Here is a 27,817-nt window from a genome sequence, read left to right as displayed (position 1 = left end):
GTTTGCTGTGGATGATGGTAAACTCCAAACAGGTAGAGTATAAAAGAGAAGTTCTGGGGGTGGGTGCACTCCTGATGTAAGGCAGTCATGGTCACATACCTACACAGACTTGCTACATGCTAAGTAAATCCTAAGTGTGTATTTTTCTATTCTAATGATTGGAGAAGGAACCCTACAGGGAAGGGGCGTGGGGAGGTCTCCTTCATTTTGAAATTGCTCATGAGATTAATATCCTAAAAAGTAAATGCATTGGCACAGCAAGATATGGATTCTTATAGGGGTTCTTGTGAGATTTATGGATCCATGCTATGTTCTAAATTCATGTAAGTGATTTCAGTAGATCAAAGTGGTGTCTATACCTACTTAGCAGTGCCTGCTTCAACCTCTCTCTGTGTCTCTCTCTGAAACAGTATATAAGCTTTTCAAGTTGGAAGAGAACAACCCTGTAATGAGAGACTTTAAGATTCACCTCCAAATAATGAACATGCTTAATGTATACCCCAAAGGTATTCTGCTTTGCTAATTTGTTCTGTAGCTTATTGTCAAATGAACAGATATTCCAAACACAATGGCATCAATGAGTTATAATTTTCTTAAGTTAATGCATTTTATCTTGATAGGGTTGTTTAACCCATATTTCTGGAATCAAAACTGAAGCAAATCCGGACAGGAGATAGATTTGCTGCAAAGGGTAAAACTCTCCCCTTCCCCCAGATAATGTATAAAATACATTATATTTCTATGGTTTGAATTTTGTTTCCCCAACCCCTACAGTTTACTGTTGCTATGGTTACCAATGAAAGGAAGATTGTGAAAAGTTACTGGGAGACTGAGAGATGAAGCTCAGTGGGGTTTGTCAGCATGGTAATTAGGTATAAATTCTAGGTACTGTAGGTGATCCAAGGAATTGAAGTGAACTTAATTTGGCAAGGATTTAAATTCCACTCCTTTCAAACCTCTGTCTTGTGGAGTGATGGCTGAAAAGTAAAAGACTTGACACCACCATCTATGCAAATTTGTAAACAATTTCTAAAAACCTTTATCCTTTTCTACACACATGAAAATCTGTATTTCCTGCTTGAGGGAAGTGCTAGTTAGATGGATAGCAAGGGAATTCCATTTAGGTCATATTGCTGGCTTTGCCTTTGTCTTTGGAACTGGCTAGAAACTCAGTTGCTATTTTTGAAAGCTTCCTGAAACGAGTGTTTCAGCCTACCGTCTAGCTTCATGGTGGAGTTTACCAGCACAAAAGCCTGTCAGCAGACTGTGGGATGCATGTGACAAAGATCGGCAACCGATGTACCTTGCTGCATGAGAGCTCCAACTCCAAACCAGAAACTATTCAGTAAAGTAAAATTGTTTTCCACCACGTCTGAGTCAGGGTTGCATGGGTGGGGGTTATACCACTCGTAGGGTGTAAACCTGTGGTAGTTAACAGAAACAGTCTGTGAATATCAGTTCAATACATGGGGTACCAGCAAAACCTGCTGAGCAAAGCAGAAAACCCATCAATTAATGATGCTAGCATTGGACCAAACTACTAAAGGCCATAATCAGAAATGTACAGCTTTAGCAGGCAAAATGCCAAAGAACCTCCAGTTAGTATTCATCAGACTTCCAATTTCTAGGCAAAGCCCGTAGGTTAGCTGGAGGTTCTCTCCTCACATCTGTATCTACTAAATTCTTCTGAACTTTCATTTGTTTCCCTCTTACTGAGCAACTAGATGATCTGGAAAGAAAGGCTCACTCATCCCAAGTGTGTACCCCACCAAGAAGTGATAAAAGTGACAAACACCTGTTGCCTAACAGCTGCAATGTCAAGACACCCAGTTGCTAGGTCTTGTGGAAGACACAAAGAAGAGGGATGGCTTGCCTTCAAGGGATTTCTGTGGGCGGGCGCTAAAGGGGTCTAAAGTATGTAGTGGTTGCATAATGCAGAAAAGAGACAAGATTGAAAAAGTAATAGTGAATAAAAAGACTAGACTTAGAGTGCAATAGGTATGTTCAGAATGCTATATGAAGCTAAAAATTACAATCATTAAAAGAAGAGAGAACATTGAAATTTGAAGTGTGATAGCTCAGGCGTGGGAGTACGTTAGTATCAACTCCATAGTATGTACCACTGATATATTTTAAGATTGTAATTTTCTTTTGGCTTGTATTTAATCATTTTCAGAATTACAGCCTATAGTGACTTAGTCACCAACCCTAGTTAGGCAAAATTGTGTTTTCTATAGTATTATCATAGCTTTACTTGAAAGTCTTAGGCTGTAAAAATATCTGGGAAAAAAGTAGTAGTCTAGAAAACTGACCTGGACAATTCACTCAATCTCTCTAGCCTGCATTTCCTAATTTGTAAAGAAAAAGGAATCTAGATTTCTCTGGGAATGTGCTTGAAATAAAAATCTGGAGTACTGAATCCCCTTTTGTTTTTCCCAAATTTTAAGCATCTGTCTGACCTGAAGTGTCTTCTCTGTGGTTACGTTTTAGGGCTATTTTGCCAAGGGATGCTTATTCTTCCAAAGACATATTAGCAGATGCTCAGCAAAGTGATATGAAACTGATTTAAATGCAATCATTCTTAGCCCTGGAAGCTTTGCCATTTGCCATAAGGGCCTTTGAATGGGAGCAGGAATGTTAGAGTAATGTTAAAACACCATAAAACTGACGAGAACATACGGAGTGCTCTCCAGCCATAAGGTTGCAGCAGTAAACAATAGCAGGCTGCTGACACATCAGGGAAAACTGGGCTGGAGGTGAATACATTATCCATGGTGAAAGCAGGGTGCACTGTGAATCATGCACAAGGAATGGGGCAGACAGTTCTCTTAATGAAAAACATTCTCTAACCCCCTGGACACCTTCTGGAAAGTGTTTAGTGTCTCCTCATCGAGTCTTAGGGAACTGGGATAACAGCCTCATAGTTTATCCCACCACGATGGTATCCAGCTCATTACTGCGGCTTCTCCACAGCAGCAGGTGCACCATGCAGGTTCCTGTGAAGCTGATGAATATAGCTTTAATTGACAATGCCATGCCAATACATTTTAATTACTGTTTCAACAATATAATTAAGTTTTGAATTTATACACTCTTATAACCCTAGTAGTTTGCTGAGCTGAGGGAATGAATAGCAATATTTATGAACCTACTAATGGAAACAGTATGCAGAGTACTGATGCTGTTACTTCAACAATATCATTGTCACTTGTACAATAGTTTAAAAATATTAATTGCAATACATCAGGAGGTCTATGAATTCAAGAGAAGAGATTTTTCAAATAGACCATAAGATCGTGTGACAACTGATATTCTGGCATTTCTCCCCCAAATATGCTCCAATCCATGAGCTCACCACTTCGCTTTTTGAAATATTGCCTTTAATTTCATCTTGTTTTGATATTGCATACTTTGTACCAATAAGTAAGTAATTAATTAAATTTTATGTGGCGAAAGGACAACTGTAAATAGCAATGCAATTCTGCTTGCTCTGCAGAGTTATTGTTGGTTCTTTCTCCCCAGGATTCCAAGGGACTTGGGGAGTGTGGCGACTGAGGAATATTAAATGATAATGTGATGCTGTGTTGCATGATACTGGCTTTTTCTAATGCAATAGACCTATGTTGAAATGCAAGCTTTGCTTGGGGTTTATCCTTATATATGCCAGGCTTATACATGAACAAAAGCTACAAAATGATCCTCACATTGAAGTTCTCCAAATATGAGACTATTTTTTATGGCTGAGGAAAACACTGGACTTCATTGAAAAGAGGGAGATCCGTTCAACTTTCAAAGAAGAAAGCTCTATTTGAACTCATAATGTTTGAGTTTGTGTTATAACTTTAGGATCTGCTCTCAAGGGTTTCTTGTTTTTGTTTTTAATTTTACCAAATGCTAACCTTAAATATAGTTTGTTTTAAAGATGAAAGCACAAATCATAAATTTTAAACACATTCTTCCTGGACATTTGGATTATTCAAATTCTGTGTTTGTGATTCACACAATTCCGGGTTAAATTTTTCAAAGAGTAGAAAAAAGTGTTACTCACAAAACAAGAACACTGACATGAACATTTGTTACAAGTCATGATAGTAAAAATTTTTATTTTGTTTTCCTTAGTTTGTCTGGCTGATGTGCACAAATTTATAAACCAATTCAGTGCAGCAAATGATTTTCAAGCATCTATCTAGTGAGGGCATTAGCTTAAATGTGATGATGGGCTTTATTTATCTCATTTAAAAGAACATAAAAGGATGTACTTACAGCGTGAATTCAAAAGCCTCTCTAGAGCCAAAGATGATTAACTGTTTTTCATTTTTACTTCACTAACTTTGAGTGCAAACCGCTAAGATTATAACAGAAAATCTTTTCATACCTTAGTTTATTGGTGTAAAGTGGCTGAGTTGATGGTCTTAAACTATGATGATGGAAATAAGATGAATTGCCACACTTACTCAGTGAATATTTTGTTTCAGGGAATCTCCTCCAAAATGAATTTAGTGACTGAGAATTAGAAGCAGAAATGAACTCAAAGGTGTAGAGAGGATGAATGGAGACTGAGAGTTCAGTCTTCATGGCAGCACACCTGTGTCAATGTTGTTTTCCTTACTCTTATATTTTCTATATTTCATTACTAAGCCGTTTGCTAGTTTGTATTTGATGCATAGCACTTCCACTTCCTCAAGAAGGAGAGCCAGAGAAATGCAGTGAATGGGAGAGAGAGAGAGAGAGAGAGAGAGAGAGAGAAGAATAATTTGAATAAGCAAGTGCTGGACTAGTGCCAGGGGAAGATGTTACTGTTTGAATAAAAATAGGATGTGTGAAGTCAAAAGAAAGAGGTCAGATCACCAAAACCTTGGGGAGGGGAGGAGAAAACTAATAGATGTTACATTATTCTGATATATTCTGATGACAAAAATAAGGTGATTTCAGGGCAAAGTTGGGGTCTAGGTTACTTAGCCTGTGTGTTGAGAAAAATTCCAGATGCGGCTGATATACTTCTTCTCCCACTGGTGTTGGTCAAGTCACTGTGATAACTAATGTACTAGCTCATCAACATTGTCTTACCTATCTATTCATCAACATCCCTGCCTATAGAAAGCCATAAACTAGGAAGGATGGAAACTGATTTTTCTTTTGCCCTAAGTTGTCTGGGTTTCCATAGGAGCCCAAATGTCACTCAATAAGGTGTGACTGCAGGGCAGAGGAACACAACAATGAATCAACACAAAATTACTTATTCGTTGTTAGGGGCTACTTCTCCAAGGGGTAGTCATTTATCCATGGGCTATTCTATGTTAACCTCACATAGAAACCACTAATGACTAGCACACCCTGAAATGTGAATGACTGTCTTTTAAAAGTTTGATATCCAAAGCACTATTTTCCTTGAGGATGATTCTCAACATGGGCACTTTTGACTTTTGGAGTTAACAAATCTTTGCTGTGGGGAGGGGACTGGCCTGTACTCTCAGATGTTTAGTAGTGTCCCAGAAGTCTATCTGCATGTTACCAAGAATACTCCTCATTCCCAGTTGTGACAACTAAAAAAATAAATAAATAAAGCTTCCAGACACTGCCAAATGTCCCCCGGGGAGCCTAATCTCTCCCAGTTAAGAGCTACAGATTTAAAGTAGTAAAGTATCAAAGGTCAATATCATCATACATACTTTCAGTATTCTATTTCCTAAGGTGAAGAATATGGAAAAAATTTCCATCACCATTGAAGAGTATAAAATCTGGGATTTGGTGATAGTACACTTTATAAGGTATAGAGAACTTCAAAATATTCATTTCATCTTGAAGGCATAAAAACCCACATGTGAGAGCACACATTTACTCATTGTGGCCCTGTCTGCCTTGAGGATCTTTAAGGCCTTTCCAGTCTGGGTTATTTTTCCAAGCTTCTTTTATAATTACACCAGAGAAAGCACTACCTGGTATTAATCAAAATCAGACAGTGGACAATGACAAAGAACTAGGGTGAACAAATATTTCTCCTATAAATTCCTAGAGGGAAAACACAAATTGATTAGGGAAAAAGGTTACTAAATTTTGTTGAAAAATTTTTGTTGAAAAAGTTGAAAGCTAGTAGAACTGTACAAGCACAATTATTATTTTTACATGGTTTATCAAGGGATATCAAATGTTTAAGTCAACAGAAAGATAAAATAGCTTTCTCAAATTCAACATCAAAGACACAGAGAAAATATGATCTACTGAAGGAATGAAAATCCTTTGAAGAGTTGTGTAGAGCAGAATGATGAAATATAGAGTTAAATCTCAAAAGAGAAGACCTACGCTGAATCATCTTAATGGTAACACAAAAATTTCATACCTATAGACTCTTTATGTAAGTAATCTGTTCTAGAGTTATTGCTAGAATTCTGTTGTAAAGACCCTAATGTTTTTCAAAATAAAATTCATAGACTTTCCAAGTACTTTTTTTATACCCAAGGATTTTACAATCTTTTTATTCCAGGATTTCTTATTTGTTGTGATAATTCCTAGACAGCTTTTTCCTGTTTTGCCTATCTAAATATTACAGGGGTCAAATATGTTGACACCACTTTATGATTCCTACTGAAATATTTTAGATTTATTTGTTGAGTGAATGCTTCAATTGTAACAAAATTCAGAGAAAATGAGTAACCACTTTAAGTTGCTTGAAATACTGATAAAAAGAAATAATATAAAATGATCATCTTTCCCTAAATAATTGGAAGATATTCATTTACAGAGTGGCTTTTATGTACAAACATTAAGAGAATAGAACATAAGACAAAACTAAAAGTACACTTTAAAGTTCCTAGTTTTTGTCTTCCCGTAAATCATACAGGTAAGTCTGAGACTAACTTAGACCTGCTGTTGTGAATTCAGAGTTCTTGAACTTACCTTGCAATCACAAAGAGTACACAACTGACTCCCAAGCAGGCTAAGAGCACATACATCCAAATATCTGGTGACAGGGGGTTGAGGAAGGAGAAGACACCCGGGTTAGTCCCATTGGGCTTCCGGTAGAGAATGCTGATGCCCAGGGTCATGAAGGGCTTCGAGAAGTCAATGACTTTCTCCCGTACATAGGTGATGGTAAGAGGAGCCACTGCCAGGTCAGCCCTCTGCAAAAGCGAGTAAGAAATGTTCAGCTTAATTGTCTCACCTCTCTGTAAATGTGTAGACTTTCTCTGAGGACTCCTGATCCCTATTCTAGACTCCAAATATTTACTTCATGATTGTTTTTAATATGAAAACCCAATTAATACAGTTATGCTTGTGGAATAGTATTTTTTAACAAGGAGCAGCCAGAAGACATGCTACACACACAGAGAGACATACATGTGCCATTTTGGAAATAAATGGGAGATGAGCATGCCAGACGATGTCTTTGCAAAGGGTGTATGATACATAGAACTGGAGGAAATTATGTGAAGTAAATCCAGTACAGAAAGACAAGTGCTCCCTGTTCTCACTTACATGTGGAAACTAAAGAGTTGATATCATGTTGACATATTTGTCACCATTAGTGACCCATATCCAGCTTCCCCTACGTTGTTTATCTGAACTCCTTTTATCTCTCTGAATCTCCTCTCCTCTAATCAATATTCTGTGTTCAGATTAAGGTGATTCTTTGTGTGTGTTGGGGGGGATAAGGGGTAAAAGAAAACTTTTTGTATTACTGCCTCAAAATTTTTGTATTATAAATTTAAACCTATTCCAAACTAAAGTGTTAAAATGATTGATCTCATGGAGGGTAGAATAGTGCTTGCCAGGTCTGGGAAAGCGGTTGGGAGCATGGAGAGGAGATGTGCACCAGACACAGGGTGCAGCTGGATAAGGAAATAACATTGTACAGCACAACAGGGTGACAGCAACTCATCATACGTTTCAAAATAGCCAGAAGAGAGGACTTTGAATATTTCCAACACACTATCTGAGATAATGGGTATAATCTTTACACTGAGCACTACACATTATGCACATATATTGAAATATCACACTGTACCCATAAATGTACTCAATGGTGTATCAATAAAAAAAATGAAAAATAAAATCATTCTACAATATTGAAAAACAGACAAGGGTATGTGAGAAAAGAATGAGAAAGTTGGTCATGATATTAGTAGACAGGATGCAATTTTGGTCTGAGTTGAAAGTCTTAGGATTCTTTATCTAATTTAGACATCAGTCCAGTTGATAAGTAAGCAAACACCATATCCAGGTTTTCTCTTACTTTTTAAAAATACAATTTTGATTATATATTAAAAAAGCATTTTTCCAACAATGACTCAACCGTTTTTTCTCTGTGTGTTTTTATGTTGTCTCATGGAACACTGAGACCCAGATGGTACATTTGCTTACGTGATCTATGAGCTCTTTGACCATCCCATTCCACTCTCCTTTGTCATTCTGGGCTCCATATTTGCCATCAGGGACTAGTTTAACATCATAAATGAAACCCAGGATGTTTGACAATTCTTTCAATAGGTCCAAGCAATACCCTTCAAATCTGTCATTTCCATATAGGGGCTTATCCGATTTCTTGTACATCACATAAGGTTCTTCCTGCATGAAACAAACCAAATGTTAAAAAAGGAAGGACTTATTCCATTAGCAGCCTCAAGACATAGAATCTTTGAAAATGAGTTTTAAGAGTTGAGAGTACGTGAAGTCAATTACATACCCTCTTGCCTGTGCTACCGTTGTCCTCCTCTCTGTGCCCTTTCTACAAACACAGAATCTATATTATTTCTTCTTTCTCTCCTGCCTTTTGGATGGGAGCTTTTTCCTTCATTGGTGAGGGTGAAACTGTGAGTGAATGGTGCTATAGAAGCAATGGAAGTACAGTCATATTCAAACTTTGGGTCTGAGGAGATGGGAAGGCTCATAGGACATTGGAGGCCCAGATGCCTAATTCCAGCTGCGCCCTCAGCAAAGCTCCCTTTGTAAGACTCTCCCTCCTGAGTTTTAACCAGGAGCCTAGCCTATTGTAAATGAAAAAGTATAAGAATAAGAAAGAGAACTCTAAATTACCAAACACCCCCTTCCATTTTTCAGGCTTCCTGCCTTAATGTTCTCAATTCCTCATCTAAATTTCATCTCCATTTATTCTTAGTCCCTATTATATGGTTTGGTTGGTTTCCTTCAAGACATTTTTTTCCCAAAGGCATTTCTATGCCGATTTTTTTTTCTTATCATTGATCCCATGTTCTTAATTGAAATCACCTCACATTTCACACCTGGAAATTCTCTGCTTTTAGGGCTTACATGACAAATCTCTCATCTTAAGAAAAACAAATATTTCAACCATGCATCTATAACCTTATTCTCATTTACCCAAATGAAAGTTCATTTTACCTTATAAAATTGCAATAATTATTACACTACTAATATGTCCTTACGGTTAGCCATATATCTTTCAAATAACTAATAGTTGGATCATGTAAATATAACAGAAAACTATGTTTCTGTGAGATAGTTGCAAAGAAAATCCTGACCAGTATAAGTAAATACTTTGATTGAACAATTCTCACCAGTTAATCATTTCAGAAGCAAATTGGTTTGACATCATGAACTGAAGTAAATAAGGCAGTAAATTAAAGATTTCAGAGAAGGCTATTCCCATGCAACTCCTTTGGGAAAGGAAAAGGGAAATAGACAAAAAAAAGTTGTATGGTATATAGTGGCTGGATAAGGTAAAATCAAGGTTCCAACAGAGGGCAAGACTTCTTAAAAATATTACTTATTTTTATTTGACAGGCAGACAGACAAACAGAAAGCTCCCATCTGCTGGTTCCTTCCCCAAATGCCCACAATAGGTAGGATTAAACTGGAATGAAGTCAGGAGCTAGGAACACAGTCCAGTTTTCCCATGAGGGTGGCAAGTACTCAAGAAATTGAGCTAACACTCTTGCCTCCTAGAGTCTGCCTTAGCATGAAGCTAGTCTCGAGGTAGAACAGGAATTGAACATAGCTACTGTGGTGTGGGACATAAATTTCTTAACCTGTAGGCTCTCTTAACCTGCCTGCTCCTTCAAAGCTGAGCATTGAAGACAGTTAATGGGACTGAAGTAGGCAGGCATACAGGTTAAAATCGATTAGGCTCTGATAGGTCTAAGAATCAAAGGGATCACACAAACAAGACAAGTGTCTGCTAATACTAACTGATAGAATCAAAAAGAGAGAGAACGATCCAACATGGGAAGTTGGGATACACAGCAGACTCATAGAATGGCATGCGTCCTAAACAACATTCTGGCCTCAGAATCAGCCCTTAAGGCATTCGGATCTGGCAGAAGAGCCCATGAGAGTATTGTAGGCATGGAAAGCCAAGACACCATGGAAAAGAAAAAAAAGAAGAAGACCTAAATGAAAGATCTCTGTGAGTGAGATCCCAGTGGAAAGAACGGGGCCATCAAAGAAGGAAGTACCTTTCTCTGAAGGGAGGAGAGAACTTCCACTTTGACTATGACTCTATCGGAATAAGATCAAAGTCAGCGAACTCTAAAGGCTTCCATAGCCCTGGCAACTCATGACTAGAGCCTAGGGAGATTACTGACGCCATGAACAGGAGTGTCAAATTGTTAAGTCAGCAACAGGAGTCACTGTGTACTTACATCCCATGTGGGATCTGTCCTTAATGTGTTATCTAATGTGCAGTGATGCTATAACTAGTACTGAAACAGTATTTTTACACTTTGTGTTTCTGCGTGGGTACAAACTGATGTGATCTTTACTAATTATATACTGAATCGATCTTCTGTATATAAAGATAATTGGAAATGAAAAAAAAAAAAACCCTGGTGTTAAATTGGAAATGGCATAGAAAATTAATTAATTTTTTTAAAAAAAATATTATGTAGGATCTCTGTCTTTAATGTGCTATACACTCTTATTTAATGCTATAACTAGTACTCCAACAGTATTTTTTTTTTCACTATGTGTTGCTATATGGCGGCAAACTGTTGAAATCGTTACCTAATATATACTAAACTGATCTCCTGTATATAAAGAGAATTGAAAATGAATCATGATGTGATTGGAAGGGGAGAGGGAGCGGGAAAGGGGAGGGTTGTGTGTGGGAAGGAAGTTTTGGGAGGGGGAAGCCATTGTAACCCATAAGCTGTACTTTGGAAATTTATATTCATTAAATAAAAGTTTAATTTAAAAAAAAAAATCGATTAGGTTTGTGAGCTGAAAGACCACGCCTTTGCTTCGCCCCTGTGTGACCTCATGCCCCTACCTGGCCACACCTGGGTGCCCACCAGCCAATCAGGTTAATTAACCACTCCCCTTTGAAAGTGGGTTAAAAGCCTGGGACACAGTGTGTCCACACTTTTTCCTTTCCCTGGCCTCTTGCCAGTACGGGGCTGGCTGCAGCATTGCGCTTCCAGGGGGCATGGCCTTCTGGTCACCTGCCCTAGGCTTCCTGGCCTAGATGCTCCTCCATGTGGCTGGTTCCTGGTGCTTGGTATGAACCCAGATTTACCTCTCTCTCTTAGATAAAGCTCTCACTCTGCTATGCATCTTTTGCACTAAATAAAAGCTTAAAATGTACCATGCTGCCTCATTTATCTGTGCTGGTATTTAGAATTCTTCTCTAAATATTAGGCAAGAACCCTCTTGGACTTATTAATATTGGGGATTTATTAATAAGCATATGGTGATCTTGTATGGCACCCCAAATTCCGGTAGCATATGTGGCACCCCAGACAGCACTTCTGGGGAACCTTAAGGGGCCACATTTTTGTATGAATTTTAGGGGGTCATCTCCAATTTCAGGGCTATTTACTGAGCAATAAGCAGAGCAAAGGAGATGGGGTTGAGACTGGGAAGAAAGTGTAGACACTCACGGGACTTATCACATCAGGAAGCCAGTAAGAACCAGGGGTTAGACAGACAGAAAGGAAAGAAAGGCTGCTCCTGGAGCCCTGTGCAACTGCAGCCTGGAAAGAGGACCATTGGCAGGTCAGGAGCTATGACTGCAGAAGGATAGTGGTTCAGACAAAATCATTTTGTGAATGTTGCAAGGGGACAGGGGAAGAAACTCTCTTAATTCTCTTCCTCCACTTCCCTGATATCTTGCCAGACTCTGTAATTGGTTGAAACCATCCAGCAGCCAGAGAACAAAGAAGTCCAGCTGGATGGGACAGAGCAGAGCTGAGAATGTGTTGGTGGTGGGAGATCTTCCGAACATTGTTGGAAATTTATGATTCAATCCTTTTGTAAATATATACAAATATACAATTTTAATGTCTCAGTCACAAATAGGCATATACAGATTGAATTCTGTCATGATAGACAGCTGAGAGAGCCTTCAAAGTCCAGAGTAGGAGTCTGGATGAGATAACCTGAATTCCACTCAGTCAACTTACCAGAATGGTGGTGACGATGAGAGTTCTGTTGGCTAGTGAATCAGTGATATTGTTGGACCGGTCTTTGTTGCCCTCCGTCATGTTAAGCCCACTGTTGGAGTTCCAAATCCCAATCTACACAGAACACAGTACATCAGAGCTACTGGCTTCCAGTGACGGTGTTTACCCTAAAGAGAGACCCCTCCCACAACAGAAATGGGCACAAAAGCTTGCAGGCTGGGACACCGGGGCATCACAATGGAAGTTACTAAATGTGGGGAAAGCGAAACAGTAGAGGAAGAAGTGTGTAGATGGAATGGAAGGTATTTGTGCAATTTGGGTCAGGAGAGGGAAGGTATTTTAAATTAAGCTCATTGTTCTTTTTGGAATGTAAAATATTTTAAAATGAAGTGAGTATCAGATTTTCCTTCCAATATATATTTTCTGTGCACCTACTTCTGTACCAGACATGGTTCTAGGCATTGGAGGTCACCGACATAAATAAGACAGACAACAGTTTCTCTCCTGTGGCATTTACATTTTACTCATATAAACTTTATGCTACCAGTGGTATGAACCCATTCCTTTAAGATTTATGAGGAATAGGACACGGGGAGCAGGGATGATAGTGGAAAGATTGTGCATTGAAAAAGAGAAAGATATATGGAGGAAAAATGTGGATGAGCAATAGACTAGGTTCTAACACATCTCCATGGAGGACCATGTGCTGGGCAGCGGTACCTCTGTGGATCCCAGGAAGACACTGTACACACTGTGGTCACAGCACTCAGCATTTTATATTATAGTGATCTAATTACCTGTCTTGTCTATTGACCTGAGCATGCGTTCCTTCAGGGAAGGGACTCACTTTTATTGCTTGTTGATTTTTCTGTCACAGAACCAAACATGGGCAATGGGCATTTGGTGAAGTCTTTTGCCCTTTTGGAAAATCATGACCCACAATTTTCTCCAGTGGCCAAGTCACTCCTGAGTTATTATGCCATACAGGAATACAGGTAGGGCATCCCTAATCCAAAAATTCAAAATCTGAAATGCTCCAACATCCAAAACTTTTGAGGACCAACGTGATATCACAGAGGGAAAGTTCCACATCTGACCTCATGTAACGGGTCACAGTCAAAACCCAGGTCCACTAAAAATATCATAGAAAATTACCTTCAGCCTTATGTGTATAAAGGTCTATGAAATATATGTGAATTCTGTGCTTAATCTTGTATCCCACCCTAAGCTATTTTGTTATGCATATGCAAATATTCCAAAATCCAAAAATATCTAAAACCCCAAACACTTCTGCTTTTGGATAAGGAATTCTCAGCCTTAATACTGATGTGTTTGACCTTTGGGGAAATTCAAGAGACGAGCCTTAGGGAATTGAGTTATTTATCTGAGACCATCTATAGTCATTTACTGTCATCCTCTTGAGACAAAATGTTTCAGAGGTTGGCAGAAATAGCCAAGCAGTTGCTGTGTGAGCTTGTATATGACAGTAAACTCTCTGAGCTTTGGTTCTCTAAATATAAAGTACTTTGTAGAGCATTTGGAAGGATCAAATGAGATGATGAATGTGGAGATGTTAGCATATGTTAAGGGTTACACAAATGTTAATAAGAAAATGATTTCAAATGACTACTCCAGTTAATTTCTTCAAGCTGGTCTGTTGTGAAGGAATTTGGAAACCTTAGTGAATTTTTCTTTTTTATAAATTCACCAGCTAATAAAGGAGCTATGAAAACCACCAACATTACATTTGCTGTGTTAAGGAACACCAACGCTTGGACATACATTGAGATAGTGTGTAGATCTAGGTATGCATGCTCTCCAAATAAATTCTCCCACTGTAAGAAGACATGGGCTCTCAGGGGTGGGGAAACTTTTAATCTCTCAAGGGTCATTTAGATATTTGTGACAACATTCATGGGCCCTACAAAATTATCAACTATATATTTACAGAATTTTCAGTCCCATTTGTGGTTGCCTTGTCAGGGCCAGATCACATGATTTCATGGGACTTCTGTGCCCTGCAGGCTGGACATTCCCCACCTCTGTCAGAGTATGAGCTTTGCATGTAGGCCTTTGTCCAGATCTAATTTTGCAACATACTTAAACTGTGTGACCTTTTATGCCCGTCCAGCAAAATAGAGAGAATACTTTTCACAACTAAACAACCTATCACATTAGGGAATGATGCGCCCCTTCCTTCTTAGCTTTTCCATGTCTTTACTTTGGTTTACTGCCTAATTTAACAGCTAGAAATTCATCCAGTTTTCCAAGTATCCCTTTTAGAGACACAAATGATTTGTGAAAGTTTCAGGAACTAAGACACATTCACACATTTGTGTAAACTATTTCAATTTCCACTGTTTTTTTTTTTCTATACTTAATTAGAGATAGTTGATTAGAAAAATAAATAGATTTCTGTAAATGGGGATTTGAAGATTGCTTTTACATTTGAAAGTATTGTGATTCTTGCAGAAAAGAAGGTGTGAGAGGTAGAATTGGGATGCAAGCCAGCACCCTTAAATACCATTGGTATTGCTAGGACTTAGTGTGCTTCTGTCACTGGGAATGCACATAATATATCTGCTCAGTTTTCTTTGACTGGTTTTAAACCTGGAAAGGCTGACATTTTCTTCTCATTCTTCTCAATCTCTGTACCTTCACTCACACTTTTGAGGCAGGGCCCTTGTTTCTAGGAAACAAGACTCATGTTAAATATACCTGTCTACTGCTTTTCATCAAAAGCTATACTTTAGGTAGTATACACCTCCATGGAGACTGTGTGTAAGTAAATTGGGCCCTGAGTGTAATTCTAACTAAACCTTAACTAAGACACTGAGGAGAATGGAACCTAATTTTTAATTAAGTATTGAAGAATGGGGAAACTGTGCTTTATTTAGCCACTTTATTAAGTAATGGACTGTGTTTCCTTTAACTTTTATTTCTATCAGTGTCAAATGTCTGTGTGTGTGCTTGTGTGTGTATGTGTTTAAAAGAACTATAATATTTGAAATTGGTAGTGTTGAATAGCCTTGTAATGCTGTTCCATTCTAAAACAAAACTTGAAATTTTAGACAAATATACTCCACAGTTTGAAGTCTGGTTTATTGCTTCTACCAGACCCTCTACCAGGATGGAAAGTAAACATTCCTTGTGCTGCCCTTTTAATCAACTAAGAACCTGAAAAATGGGAGATAAATGTTTTCCTTTTGTCTGTGTGACAGAAGATCCTTTAAATGTAGACTGAAAGAGTATCAAAACCTTTCCTGGGAATTGGATAGTATATAATGTAATTCAAATGACCTCTGCCTCTGTTTTCAAACATTTCAATCAGCAAAACAGAAAAACACTTTGTGTGTGTGTGTGTGTGTGTGTGTCTTAGTCTTAAGTTGTCCTCTGGTTTTACCTGTTAATTGAAATAAATGAACTGATTGTCAGCAAAAGAATATGTTTCATTGAAGAACAGACATTCTGTGTGAGTCATTGTGTTTGGGAGGAGTGGCCTTACAGAAGACAAGATGCTTAGACATTGACATTTCTGTCTTGGGCTATGACCTTGGAGGAGTGACACCAGGAAGAAGAACCTCAATTTTCAAACCTTACATACAAGGCAGACAGCAGAAATTCTCCTGAGAAGGAGTGGAAGGTGGATCAATTATTTGTAGGGAGGGACACTCAAAGATTATCTGGCCCTGCCTTCTTTCATGGTAGAAGCTGGCACGAAAGAGCAGCCATTTGTTTTCTAGAACAATCAAGGGAAAGATTGAAAGTACACACCCAAAAGGCATAAAGTAAACGTTAAGAAACAAAAATGGCCTGATGCAACAAAAATGTGTTCAGATATCGTCCAAACCTCAAGAAGCTTCCCATCAACTCAAAATTCAAAATATCTGAGAAATGTAATTAAGTACCTAGGGGAAAAAAATAAAGATGTATCTGTTTCCCATATCATGACTCTTCTTCACACACATTTAGTGAGGGATTTTGTAAATATTGCTCCATCACTGTTGTGGAAAGGATTTCTGGTGAACTGTTCTATACTACAAAAGGTCAGAGGACTGGTAAGAGCTTTTGGTATCTGAAAAGGATGGGGATGAATCTTTCTTTTCTACTGGAGTCTTTCTCTGGAAAAGGCAATGTGATTGTTGGGGCTGAATGGGTCCCCTGTGCTGGAACTCAGGTGCCTGTGGATTGTTGATGAAGAATCGTAACACAGAACAGCACACCACAGCATGTACAGCTTACAATGTGGGCCACAAAGGGTTATCAGGACAGAAAAGGCATAAAAGCACAGAGAGGCAAAGCCAAGAAGTTACATCTCTAGGATGTGGGGTAGATATTGCAGTTTAGTGGCAAACAGACAGCATTCCCTCTCTCCTGTGTACAAGTTCAAAGCTTGAATTCCATCCCTATGATATTTGGTTTGAGTTAATTCAACACTGCATCCAGTGCCTGCAGTCTCCAACTGCATTAGTGTAATGGGCTTATTTCTGAGTCCCAGGTGGGTCCATGTATTTACCAACGGCTCGGAATCCAGTTTGCCTTTTGCTTGTCTTTAGTGGCCAGGTTTATTGAAGATTAAGACAAGGCTATTAAGTCTGTATTTTTTTTTAATTAAAAGGAGGAAATTTTTAGATCATCTACTAGGAACTGCCAAGAGGAATACAAACCTTTTGGCTACAGTTAGACATTATTTACATTCTCTGTGATAATTTGGAAGATGAAAGTGAATCTGATGACAAAACTGTCCAAGTGGAATAATCTGAAGTAAATTAAGGTGCAGATTTTTTAGTAAGTAGTTTGAGAGAGATGGTGAGAGAGGAGAAAGACTGCCTATCACTGGGATATTTCCCTGATCCAGATGTTTTTAATGTCTAACATTTGCTTATATAAATCTATACACATTCACTGGCAACACAATACTGTACAATGAACTATGAAGTAGTGGGTGGAGTAATTTACAAGATAATCTCCTTTCCCTTCCAAGGTGTCTAATAGCTTTGTCCTCTGGACATTGTAGTTCTAAAATAAATTGCAAGGCAGAATCATCTGTGGATGATAGCTCACAGCACAAAGATAACTCCTAAAAAAAGGGAATTTCCAAAAACGTCTCATATTTTGTTATAGTGACATTGAAGGAGATGTCCTAGTCTTCCAAGGCCTTGGCCTATCTGATGAGTCTGATGGGTTAAATCTATTGTTGATTTCTTCCTCCTTAGGGAAAAACACTTAGTTGCAGTTATCTACTTTCAGTCCTATAAGAGACTGATCACACCTGTGAGAAACAAATATAATCTAGAGGGAAATATTTAACCTATCACTGTTGAATCTGTTGCAAGCATATTTGCTATTCAGGGTTGTGTGGTTGAGAGAGGGCGAATTCCATCACCCCACTCTCTCTTTACATGGACCACCACCTCTAAACTGCAATCAGAGAGCTACTGCTTTGCAACACTGGAGGGACGCAGGCTTTCCCGTGAATCTCCCTACCCCACCTCCAGGTCTCCTGCAGTTGTAGTCAGGGTACAAACCTTCTTCCACACTTTATACAAGTGCTTAGACACTTCGCCAGCAGCCTTGGTTTTCAGAGGGAAAAAATAAAAATAGCACTTCATTAAAATGGAGCATGGAACCCAAAAGATATCATGGAATGTGAGTCCTGAAAACATAAAGTTCCCCACCCATCGTTAGGAAGTCTTGGTGCTTCATCCAACATAAAGCCTTACAATAAGTACTGCAAAGAGATAAATCAAGACTGGGTTCTCAAAGAAGTTACTTGGTGGCAAGACTTAATTTTTATTTTTATTTCTTTCATGCACCAAAAATGACTTAAACCACATTTCGATATGTATGGTTAAAATGTGATATCAAGCAATCTTCATCATTCCTTATAAAGTCTGTTTAAGGCATTCATGACTGAAATCAACCACTACACACACACACACACACACTCACACACATGATTCCTAAATTAGAAGGTAAAGCATGCTTGATGACTTATTCTTTGTGGGTTTCTAGGGGGTAGAAATTGAGTGCAAGTGAGAAATGATTCTTTTCTAACAATTTCCCCTTAGGAACTCCTGACATGAAAAGATAGGGATTTCCTCCCCTAGCTCCTGAGAGAGCTGTGTTGGCCTCTCCTATTGCCTGGAGGCCCAATCAGATTTGTCAGGAATGGAGCCCAAGTCACCTATAGAAAGAAAAGTTATTGCAAACCATGAAGAGGTAAACAAACAGAAAACACTTTCACCTAATTGGACTTTTCCTTTCATGAGAAGCACCAATAGATTGTGCATTATATTGCAATGTGTAACTAGCTGTGAAAACACAACAATAGGTTTTTTATTTGTCATTCATCTGAACCAAAAAGATGTTTCCTTAAAGATTTTTTCTCCTTTCAATGTTGTACAATTTGAAGATAAAGAAGGAGAGAAAGAGAGTGTTTAGGAAACCAGACATTTTCTTGAGAAAAAGAAATTAAAGGCTTTTAGACTATAATGAGTGTACTTTTGCTCCCTGCAGCTCAAATACCACAAGATAGATGTCTTGTGCTGTCAGCATGTTTAAATGACAAGGAGCAAATTAGAGTGAAGAAGAGGCCTGGATGGGGGACACTTTTTGGAAATATCTATAGTTTATTTGAAAGGCAGAGAATCAGGGAGAGGAGTCTTCGCTTGTCCACTCCTCATATGCGACAATCATGACTGGGCCAGACTGAACCTAGGATCCAGGAACTCAACACCTGGGTGGCAAGTATCTCAGTACTTGAGCCATCATCTGTTGCTTCCAGGGTGCATACTATAGGAAGTTGGATTGGAAGCAGAGTGAGAATGAGAGACTCAAACCCAGGCACTCAGATTTGGTATTTGGGCAATTATCCACCGCAGAGACAGTGTTTTTTGAAATGCAAAACATGCATGCATAATGTATATTCTCAAGGTTGCAAGATAGTTATTTTTTTTCAAATATGTCAACACCAGTGGCAACTTTATATTGTATGTAGCCTAATTAAATTTGTGTTTCAATTAATGCTATTGGGGGAAGGGGAGAAAAGATAGGTAGGGCACGTGCCAAAAAAAAAAAAAAAAGTGTTCTAGTTTTTGAAATGAAAATGCTATCTCATTTAAAACATCAACCAATTTCAAATGAAGTAAAAGGTGAAAGATACAATCTGAAGAGAAATCAGAATATTCAAATTAAGTAAATAATAAATTATCCCCAGAGCTACTCTTTCACATTAAACACATCATCTTGTTCAGTACAGTGGGGAAAATGATGGATTATAGTTTTGATGTTAAAATGATTGGAGTTCTCAAAATTTTTTCTTTAGGTTCTGAAGGGCAAACTGCAAATTTTAACTTTAATTTGTAGTCATGAATACTTAAATTATTATAGTAAGATATATTGAAAATTTAAATTCATTTATCATTATTTATCTAAATGACTTACATTTGCATTAAATGAAAACTAAAGTTTAAATTTGAATAATTGAGAATTAAAATTAAAGTAATCCTAAAATGAGAACCAAATATTGATACATTTTTAGTATTTGTCTTAAAATTAAGAATGCAAATTTAATTTGTTCCAGTAAACTTCTATTCTATTGTACTCTATTCTGTTCTTCTGTCATTAGTCTCAAAATAGAGTGCAATTAGAATTAATTTGTGAGTTACTCTTGAATGTCATTCCATAGACAAACCATTGACAGCCTCTGATTTTCCAAGTCTAAAATCAGTTTCTTCAACTTTGAAAAATGGGCCTAATGATACCCACTCATAGGATTATAGATGTGATAATGTATGCACATTTGTAACACAAACCAAGCACTATATAGACATTAGTTAGCACTACTATTAATAGCACATGCAATTTAGAACCAATACAACATACATCTGCAGATGAATGAGAGAAATCTGGAAAAGTGGAAATTCATGAGCATGAATCATTTTATCATCCCCTCTCTTCTCTGTGCAATTTAATTAAAATGTTTGAACAATGCTTTATTCTATTTATTTACTTATGTATTAATTTTGAAGGAGGTTACCTTTTCAGTTCCCTCCTCTTTGAGACTAATAATGTCCAGATCAAAATTTTTCCGTAAGCCATCAGTTTTATTGAAGGTGATCCGCCCAGTCAAGCCATCCCACTGAGCCTGCAGACAAAAGGAATGTGGTGTTACTGTTGCACACTTATCATAATCCTAAAACCATCAAAATCATAATACCTCAAATTCATCACAGCATCCAATTATTTGGTTTCATCATGCTGTTGTAAACCACTGCATTGGTTCAGTGACTTGAAAGCAGAAGGCGTCACCATTTTAGTAGCATTCGTTTATTTTGTCAGTTCTAACGTCTCGACCCCAGACACACTCGTGATAATGGTAATCTATGTGGGCAGGATGGAAGGAATTATTGTAAAATAGTCTTCAGATGACGTAAAAAAAGACTAGGAAGTCATAATGCTTTGTTGTCCAAGGTCAATCCTTTTTCTTTCTCTATGAAAAGGATTCTCAAATATGTGGGGTGTTTATGATTTTGGTCTTCAATTGCCAATTGGCATTGTAGTTTCCTTTGGCTGCTGTAGCAAGTTTGCACAAACTTTGTGGCTTAAACTAACAGAAATTTAATCTCTCACAGTTTCAGAGGCCAAACATCCAAAATCAACATCCATGGGTAAAATCAAAGTGTTTGAAGAGCTATACTCCCTCTGGAACCTCTAAGGGAGACTCCATTCTCTTTCTCTTCTTGCTTCTGTTGGCTGCAAGCACTCCTTGTCATGTGGCCAAATCATTCCAGTCTGTCTGTGTGGTCCCTTTGCTTCCTCTTCCTCTTGGGTCTGTGTGGAATCTCCCTCTGCTTCTCTGTTAGAGGGACACTTCTGATTACATTTAGGAAACCCACGATAATCTTCCCACCTCAAAAATCCATTACATGTGTATTAATTGTACATAATATGTGTGTGATTGAAGTAGGCAGGCATACAGGCTAAAATAGATTAGATTTGTGAACTGGAAAACCACCCCTTCGCCACGCCCCTGTGCGACCTCATGCCCCTACCTGATGCCTTCGCCACGCCCCTGTGTGGCCTCATTCCCCTACCTGGCCACACCTGGGTGCCCACCAGCCAATCAGGTTAATTAACCACTCCCCTTTGGAAGTGGGTTAAAAGCTGGGACATGGTGTGGCCAGGCCTGCTCTTTTCCCTGGCCTCTTGCCAGGAGGGGGCTTGCTGTAGCCCTGTGCCTCCAGGGCATGTGGCCTTCGGGTCACATGCCCTAGGCTTCCTGGCCTAGATGCTCATCCATGTGGCTGGATCCTGAGGCTCCGTATGAACCCCTATTTACCTCTCTCTCTCCTAAATAAAGCTCTCACTCTCCAATGCATCTTTCGCATTAAAAAAAAGCTTAAAATGTACCATGCTGCCTCATTTATCTGTGCCGGTATTTAGAATTCTTCTCTAAATATAAGGCAAGAACCCTCTTGGGCTTACTAATATTGGGGATTTATTAGTAAGCACATGGAGAAATCGTATGGCACCCCAAATTCCGGTAGCATATGTGGCACCCTGGATAGCACTTCTGGGGAACTTTAAGGGGCCACATTTTTGTACGAATTTTAGGGGGTCATCTCCAATTTCATGATGACATATGAATATGTGATTTTGTATTTGAATATACATACATATTATATATACCTATATGTGTGCATTTTGTGCATATGTGTGTATACATACATATTTGTGTGTAATTTTATCAAACATGATAACATTTACAGGTTCCAGAGTTTAGGAAATAGACATCTTTTGAGACCAAGTCTTCTATCTACCACATGCATTAACATCATTTTAGGATATTAAACTAAGATTTTATTTTATTTATTTTTTATTATTTATTTTATTTATAGAAGTCATGCAGCACAACTTTAGTAGTTTCAATTTTAAAAATGGCCCTTGGGTTTGTTGCACTTCAACTTTTATAGCTGATCTTTGACAATCTTTTACAATTTGAGTTTCACTTACAAATGAAGATAAAGGAAAATTCAGGTCTTTATATACTCTTAGCTATTTTTTTCTTCCTTCTGACTTTACCAAATTCTTCAGATATGTGTAAAATGTGAAGAAGATCTGAAGTCTTATGCTACCACCCCTCCATGTCTTTGGATTCTGCACCCGTTGTTTCAATCAATTTCGGATCCACAATATATAAGGAAAAAATCACATCTGCACTGGAAATACATAGACATTTTTCCTTGTCATTGTTTCCTATACAATACAAGAAATAATTATATATATAGCATTTACAGAATGCTTAGCATTTTATGTAATCTAGACATGATTTAAGCATATGAGAATATATGGTGTAGGTCATATGCAGAAACCACACCATTTTATGTAAGAGACTGCATCTACAGACTTTGGTATCCACAGGTGTTCTGAAGCCAATCTCCCATGGAAACTGAGGGTTGGGTTGCTTTTACTGTATCTATAGTGGCTCACACCACGTCTGCCAACTCAATATAGTTACTCATTTGACCAAGAAACAGAGCAATGTAGTGGAAATGGCATGAGTTTTCCAGAGAGCTGGGTTTGAATCTCAAATCTGACTTCGGGATTTGAATCTGGACTGTGTCAGATTTTAGTGTTTGATTCATGCACAGATTCCTGTGAGGTTTAAATGACACATCATACAATTTGTAACAAATTGAGGACATTAAAATATTAACAATCATTAATAACAACTGCTCTTGCTTTTATTCCCTGCTTCATAACTATATAGTTGGATTTTTATTACTTTATGTGTCAGGCCTCACATATCTGATATTTACTGGTCTCTACTGTATTTCATTTTATAAATCATTACAATATTCATTATCTCTCAAACCAGTTTTCATATTCATGCAAATTCACTTAGCACATAAAACATATAATGGATATTCATTCCACTTACAAATTAATCTAAATATTAACTTTGCATTGGAGGTTGTAATGGTTAATTTCATGTATCAATTTGATTAGGCTATGGGATGCCCAGATATCTAGGCAAACATGATTTCTGGATGTGTCTCTGAATGTGTTTCCAGAAGAGATTAGCATTTGCATTGGTGGCCGGAGTAAGGCAGAGTGTCCTTTCCAATGTGAGTTGGCATCACACAATATATTGATGGTCTGAGTAGAATAGAAAAGCAGAGGAAAAGAGACCATGTACTCTGTTAGGCTGCCACACTGCAGCAGAGATCTCCTGCTCTCAAACTGGAATTACACCATCAGAGTATTGAGTCTCTGGTCTTCAGACTTGGACTGAAATTATTCCACCAACTTTCTTGGGCTTATAATTTGCAGATGAAAGACATGAGATTTCTGAGCCTGCAAAACAGTGTTGGCCAGTTTCTGGGAAGTCTCTCTCATTTCTCTCTCTCTCTCTCAACACACATACACATTTCAATATGGGGATTCCTGAGCAATTTTATTGAAAATGCATATTGTGGGGTAAGAATATGCATGGGTTTCAAACATTTTTTGCACCAAAATAAGTATATATATATATATTTTTTTTTTTTGGCAGGCAGAGTGGACAGTGAGAGAGAGAGAGACAGAGAGAAAGGTCTTCCTTTGCCCTTGGTTCACCCTCCAATGGCCGCCATGGCCGGCACGCTGCGGCCGGCGCACCGCGCTGATCCGAAGGCAGGAGCCAGGTACTTCTCCTAGTCTCCCATGGGGTGCAGGGCCCAAGCACTTGGGCCATCCTCCACTGCACTCCCGGGCCACAGCAGAGAGCTGGCCTGGAAGAGGGGCAACCGGGACAGAATCGGGCGCCCCGACCGGGACTAGAACCCAGTGTGCCGGTGCCACAAGGCAGAGGATTAACCTATTGAGCCGCGGCGCCGGCCATAAGTATATCTTTTAATTTCATTTTCCATGAATTGTTTGCAGTACCCTCATACACGCATGCACACATGCATTCAAACACACACACATACATATGTTAATCCTAATCGGTCCATTTCTCTGGAGCATCCTAAATAATACAGAGATCTGTCAACAGTTAACTTGAAGTATCTCTTTGAAATTTTTCACACTGTTGTTTCATGTGCAACCACGACTGGAACAGGTCTGGGCTCTCTCAGCTCTGTGCACTTGCTCGTCACATCTTGTGTCTTCTACTCAATGTGCCACATTCCTGTTCATCCTAAAGATTGTGTACTATGCTGTTTTGGTTCAGATTCATTTTTCCGATTCAAAGCACAGCACTCCCAGCCTATATGACTCTGACCAGTACTGCTTTGTCATTTCCTTTTTACTTAACCATGCACCCTTATTCTTTTCATTCCTTAAATCTTCAAATAGACTGGAAGCTTGGTAGCAAAATCCAATTGTCTTATTAAACCATTTTCCCTCTAATATCTAACCTAGCTCTCAGATATTTAATATTTTCTTATTCTAATTTGTTCTAAAACATAATTTTGTTAATATTCATGTTTTATTTTTCTGCCTTCCTTCAATTCTTTCTCTTAATTAAACCTACAACTCCTCAGTACTGTGGTTTGCTTACAGTGTGTACTCCAAGTGTTCTTGTGCTAGAAGCTTGTCGTCTGGGGTGACAGTGTCAAATTGATAGGACCTATAAGAGGTGAGGCCTATGGGGAGATGATTAGGTCAAAGGGGCTCCACCCTCATGATGAATAAGCTCAAGACTAGATCAGGTCTGGTGGGACTGGGGTGAATCCTTTGAGAATGGCTTGTCACAAAGAGAGGCCACCCAACATGCTTGGTCCCTTCTGCACTCAGCCAGTTCAGTTTCCACTTCTCTGCCAGATTGTAACACAGTGAGGAGGCCCTCACCAGGGAGACAGGGCTGTGCTGTTCAGACTCTCCATCCACTAGAATTGACAACCAAATAAACCTCCTTTCTTTAGGTTGGCCAGTGTCAGGTATTTGGTTATAGCAACAAAACACACTCTAAAAGATTCAATTCATAATCCAATCTGAAAATACTGAGAATACGGTAGAGTGCAGGTCAAGAAGACGAGTTTAGTCTTCAAGCCGTTATCATGCTTTGTGGCTGTGCCTAAGTCATTGTGTCCTCTTTTAGCCCACAGAAGAGTGTCATGTTAAGTGACACTTTTGAATAACATGACTTTTAGTTCTGAAATGCTGTATTGGTATGGGGATACTATAAAGGGCCTTAATATAGTTGACAACCAATTGTCAGGCACCTATGATCAGCAAGCTAGGCTGTATGAAACATAAAACATAGTTAGCAACACCAAACTATAATGTAAAATATATTGCTCCCTGAAGAGAAAAGATTATTACAAACTTTGGTTTATTTCTTTCTTTCACTGTTAATTCATTTGAAAAATATTCATTTATTGAGCATCTTCTCTGTGCCAGGAACTATGCTTGGAATACTGCATCTAGCAGTTTGCAGTTTAGTAGAGATAAGCATGTTAATGCATTTCCATAAAGCACAGTTAAGTGGGAGGATAAAGATTTACACAGAGTGTTGAATAAAGAAGTGTGGAAAAGAAGCACTTATCCCAGCTGCAAAGAAAGAGTCAGCAAAAGATTCCTGGAGGCAAGAATTCCTGAGCTCTCCAAGGATGAGAAATTGGCTAAACAAAGATTCACAGCCAGGGTAAAAGTGGGAAGTAAAGAATAAATTGTAAGTTTACGTAAGTCTACAATGCAAGGTAAGAAACAGTGAGAAATGAGCTTGGGAAGACAGGCAGGCGTTGATCAAAAGGGTGTTATGAATCATGCTAGTTGCCTTGGCTATTGCTCAGTACATGTTTAGGAACCAAGGGAGTGTTTTAAGCATAAGAGTGCCATGATCAGATGTGCTTCATAGGGAGAATGTTTTAGAACTGGGAAGGATGGTGTGGGGAAGGTCAAGATTGTTAACAGGGGTTTAGTTAGCAGGTTATTCCCATGGAGCAAACTTTATGGTTTCATATCCATATGCCTACATATGGACACAAAATAGCATAATTCTGCATCTTCCTGCTCCATCAACTTAAATACAATTAACTTTTTAAAAGATTTATTTATTTATTTGAGAGTCAGAGTTACAGAGAGAGAGAGAGAGAGAGAGAGAGAGAGAGAGAGAGAGTCTTCCATCTGTTGGTTCCACGCCAAAGCCAGGAGTCAGGAGCCAGGAGCTTCTTCCAGGTCTCCCGCATGTATGCAGGGGCCTAAGTACTTAGGCCATCCTCTGTTGCTTTTCTGGGGACATTTGCAAGAAGCTGGATCATAAGTGGAACAGCTAGGACTCAAATTGGTGTCCATATAGTGCAGGCAGCAATTTAACCCATATGCCACAACACCAGCCCCAAATACAATTAAATTTTAAAACTTGTTTGAGAAGCAGAGACAGAGAAAGAGAGGAAGGAAGGAAGGAAGGAAGGAAGGAAGGAAGGAAGGAAGGAAGGAAGGAAGGAAGGAAGGAACTCCCCAAATGCCTGCAACAGCCAGGGATAAAAAGGGCCAATCCTGGGGGCCAGGACTTCATTCCAGGTCTCCCTGTCCCATGTAAGTGCCAGGAACCCAATTACTTGAGCCATCACCACTGCCTCCCAGGATCCACCTTAGCTATTGCTTAGTTATTACTGGAGTCAGGAGCTGGAGCTGAGTATAGAGACCAAGTGTTCTAATGTTGCACATAAGAGTCTTAACTGGTATTTTACCTGATAGGCTAAATATGCTCCCACACACACACACAGTAAGACAGACAGAGTTTCACAAGGATTATGTCAAGAAGTCAACCTAAAATGTTGAGAACCAAGACAATTAGACAAAACATATTTTCAGGTACAATAGCTACCACAGTAGCAGCACACTTTATTGACGATAATGCTGGAAGTTAAATAGAGTTAATATCAAGAAGTGAGACATGGAAAGGAAAAGGCTCTCCCTCTCCTCTAAGCAGTCTAGATGGCAAATCAGTTGAGAATTGCCCTAGCACTGTAACATGTTGAAAAAAAGGCTTCAGGACTTAATCTCCAGAGCTTATGGCCCAGGGAGAAGACAGTAATGCCAAACACGAGCACTTGCTTTAAAAATGAAATAGCTGAGCCAGCTTCGTTGTACAGTGAGTCAGATAGTCAGATCTCTGCTTGTGACAGCAGCATCCCATATTTGAACACTGCTCTAAGTCCCAGCAGCTCCACTTCTGATTAAGCTCCCTGTTAATGTGCCTGGGAAAGCAGAGAATGATGATGCGTGTGCTTGGGCCCTGTTACCCCTCTAGAAGAACCGGACAGAGTTCTGGAACCCTGACTTCAGCCTGGCCTAGCCCCAGCCCAAGTTGTTATAGCCATTCAGGGAGTGAACCACTGGGTAGAAGATCTCTCTCTCTCTCTCTCTCTCTCTCTCTGCCTATCAAATAAATAAATCTAAAAAATAAAAATTTGAAAAACTGAGATGAAATTTCTTTTGTCAGTGGTAACACC

The 27,817-nt window shown here is 38.8% G+C and overlaps 1 protein-coding gene across 9 annotated transcripts in view; it reads right to left on the bottom strand.

The window, feature by feature from the left end:
- The window catches only part of GRIK1 (glutamate ionotropic receptor kainate type subunit 1), a 431,016-nt gene that overhangs the window by 40,436 nt on the left and 362,763 nt on the right, over positions 1–27,817 (bottom strand). For 4 of the 9 annotated variants that reach the window (XM_062175682.1, XM_062175699.1, XM_062175708.1 and 1 more), the window contains 6 exons: positions 20,413–20,520; positions 17,900–17,944; positions 12,372–12,485; positions 8,359–8,562; positions 6,895–7,118; positions 1,304–1,422 (listed from right to left, as the gene is read on the bottom strand). In XM_062175682.1, the coding sequence (XP_062031666.1) occupies positions 1,304–1,422; positions 6,895–7,118; positions 8,359–8,562; positions 12,372–12,485; positions 17,900–17,944; positions 20,413–20,520 (814 nt within the window). The remainder of the gene's footprint in view (positions 1–1,303; positions 1,423–6,894; positions 7,119–8,358; positions 8,563–12,371; positions 12,486–17,899; positions 17,945–20,412; positions 20,521–27,817) is intronic. The other 5 variants (XM_062175691.1, XM_062175718.1, XM_062175747.1 and 2 more) reach the window with 2 other exon arrangements.

This window comes from Lepus europaeus, chromosome 2, assembly GCF_033115175.1.
Source record: "Lepus europaeus isolate LE1 chromosome 2, mLepTim1.pri, whole genome shotgun sequence".
NCBI classification, from domain to species: Eukaryota; Metazoa; Chordata; class Mammalia; order Lagomorpha; family Leporidae; genus Lepus; species Lepus europaeus.
This window is presented reverse-complemented; position numbering and strand designations above follow the sequence as displayed.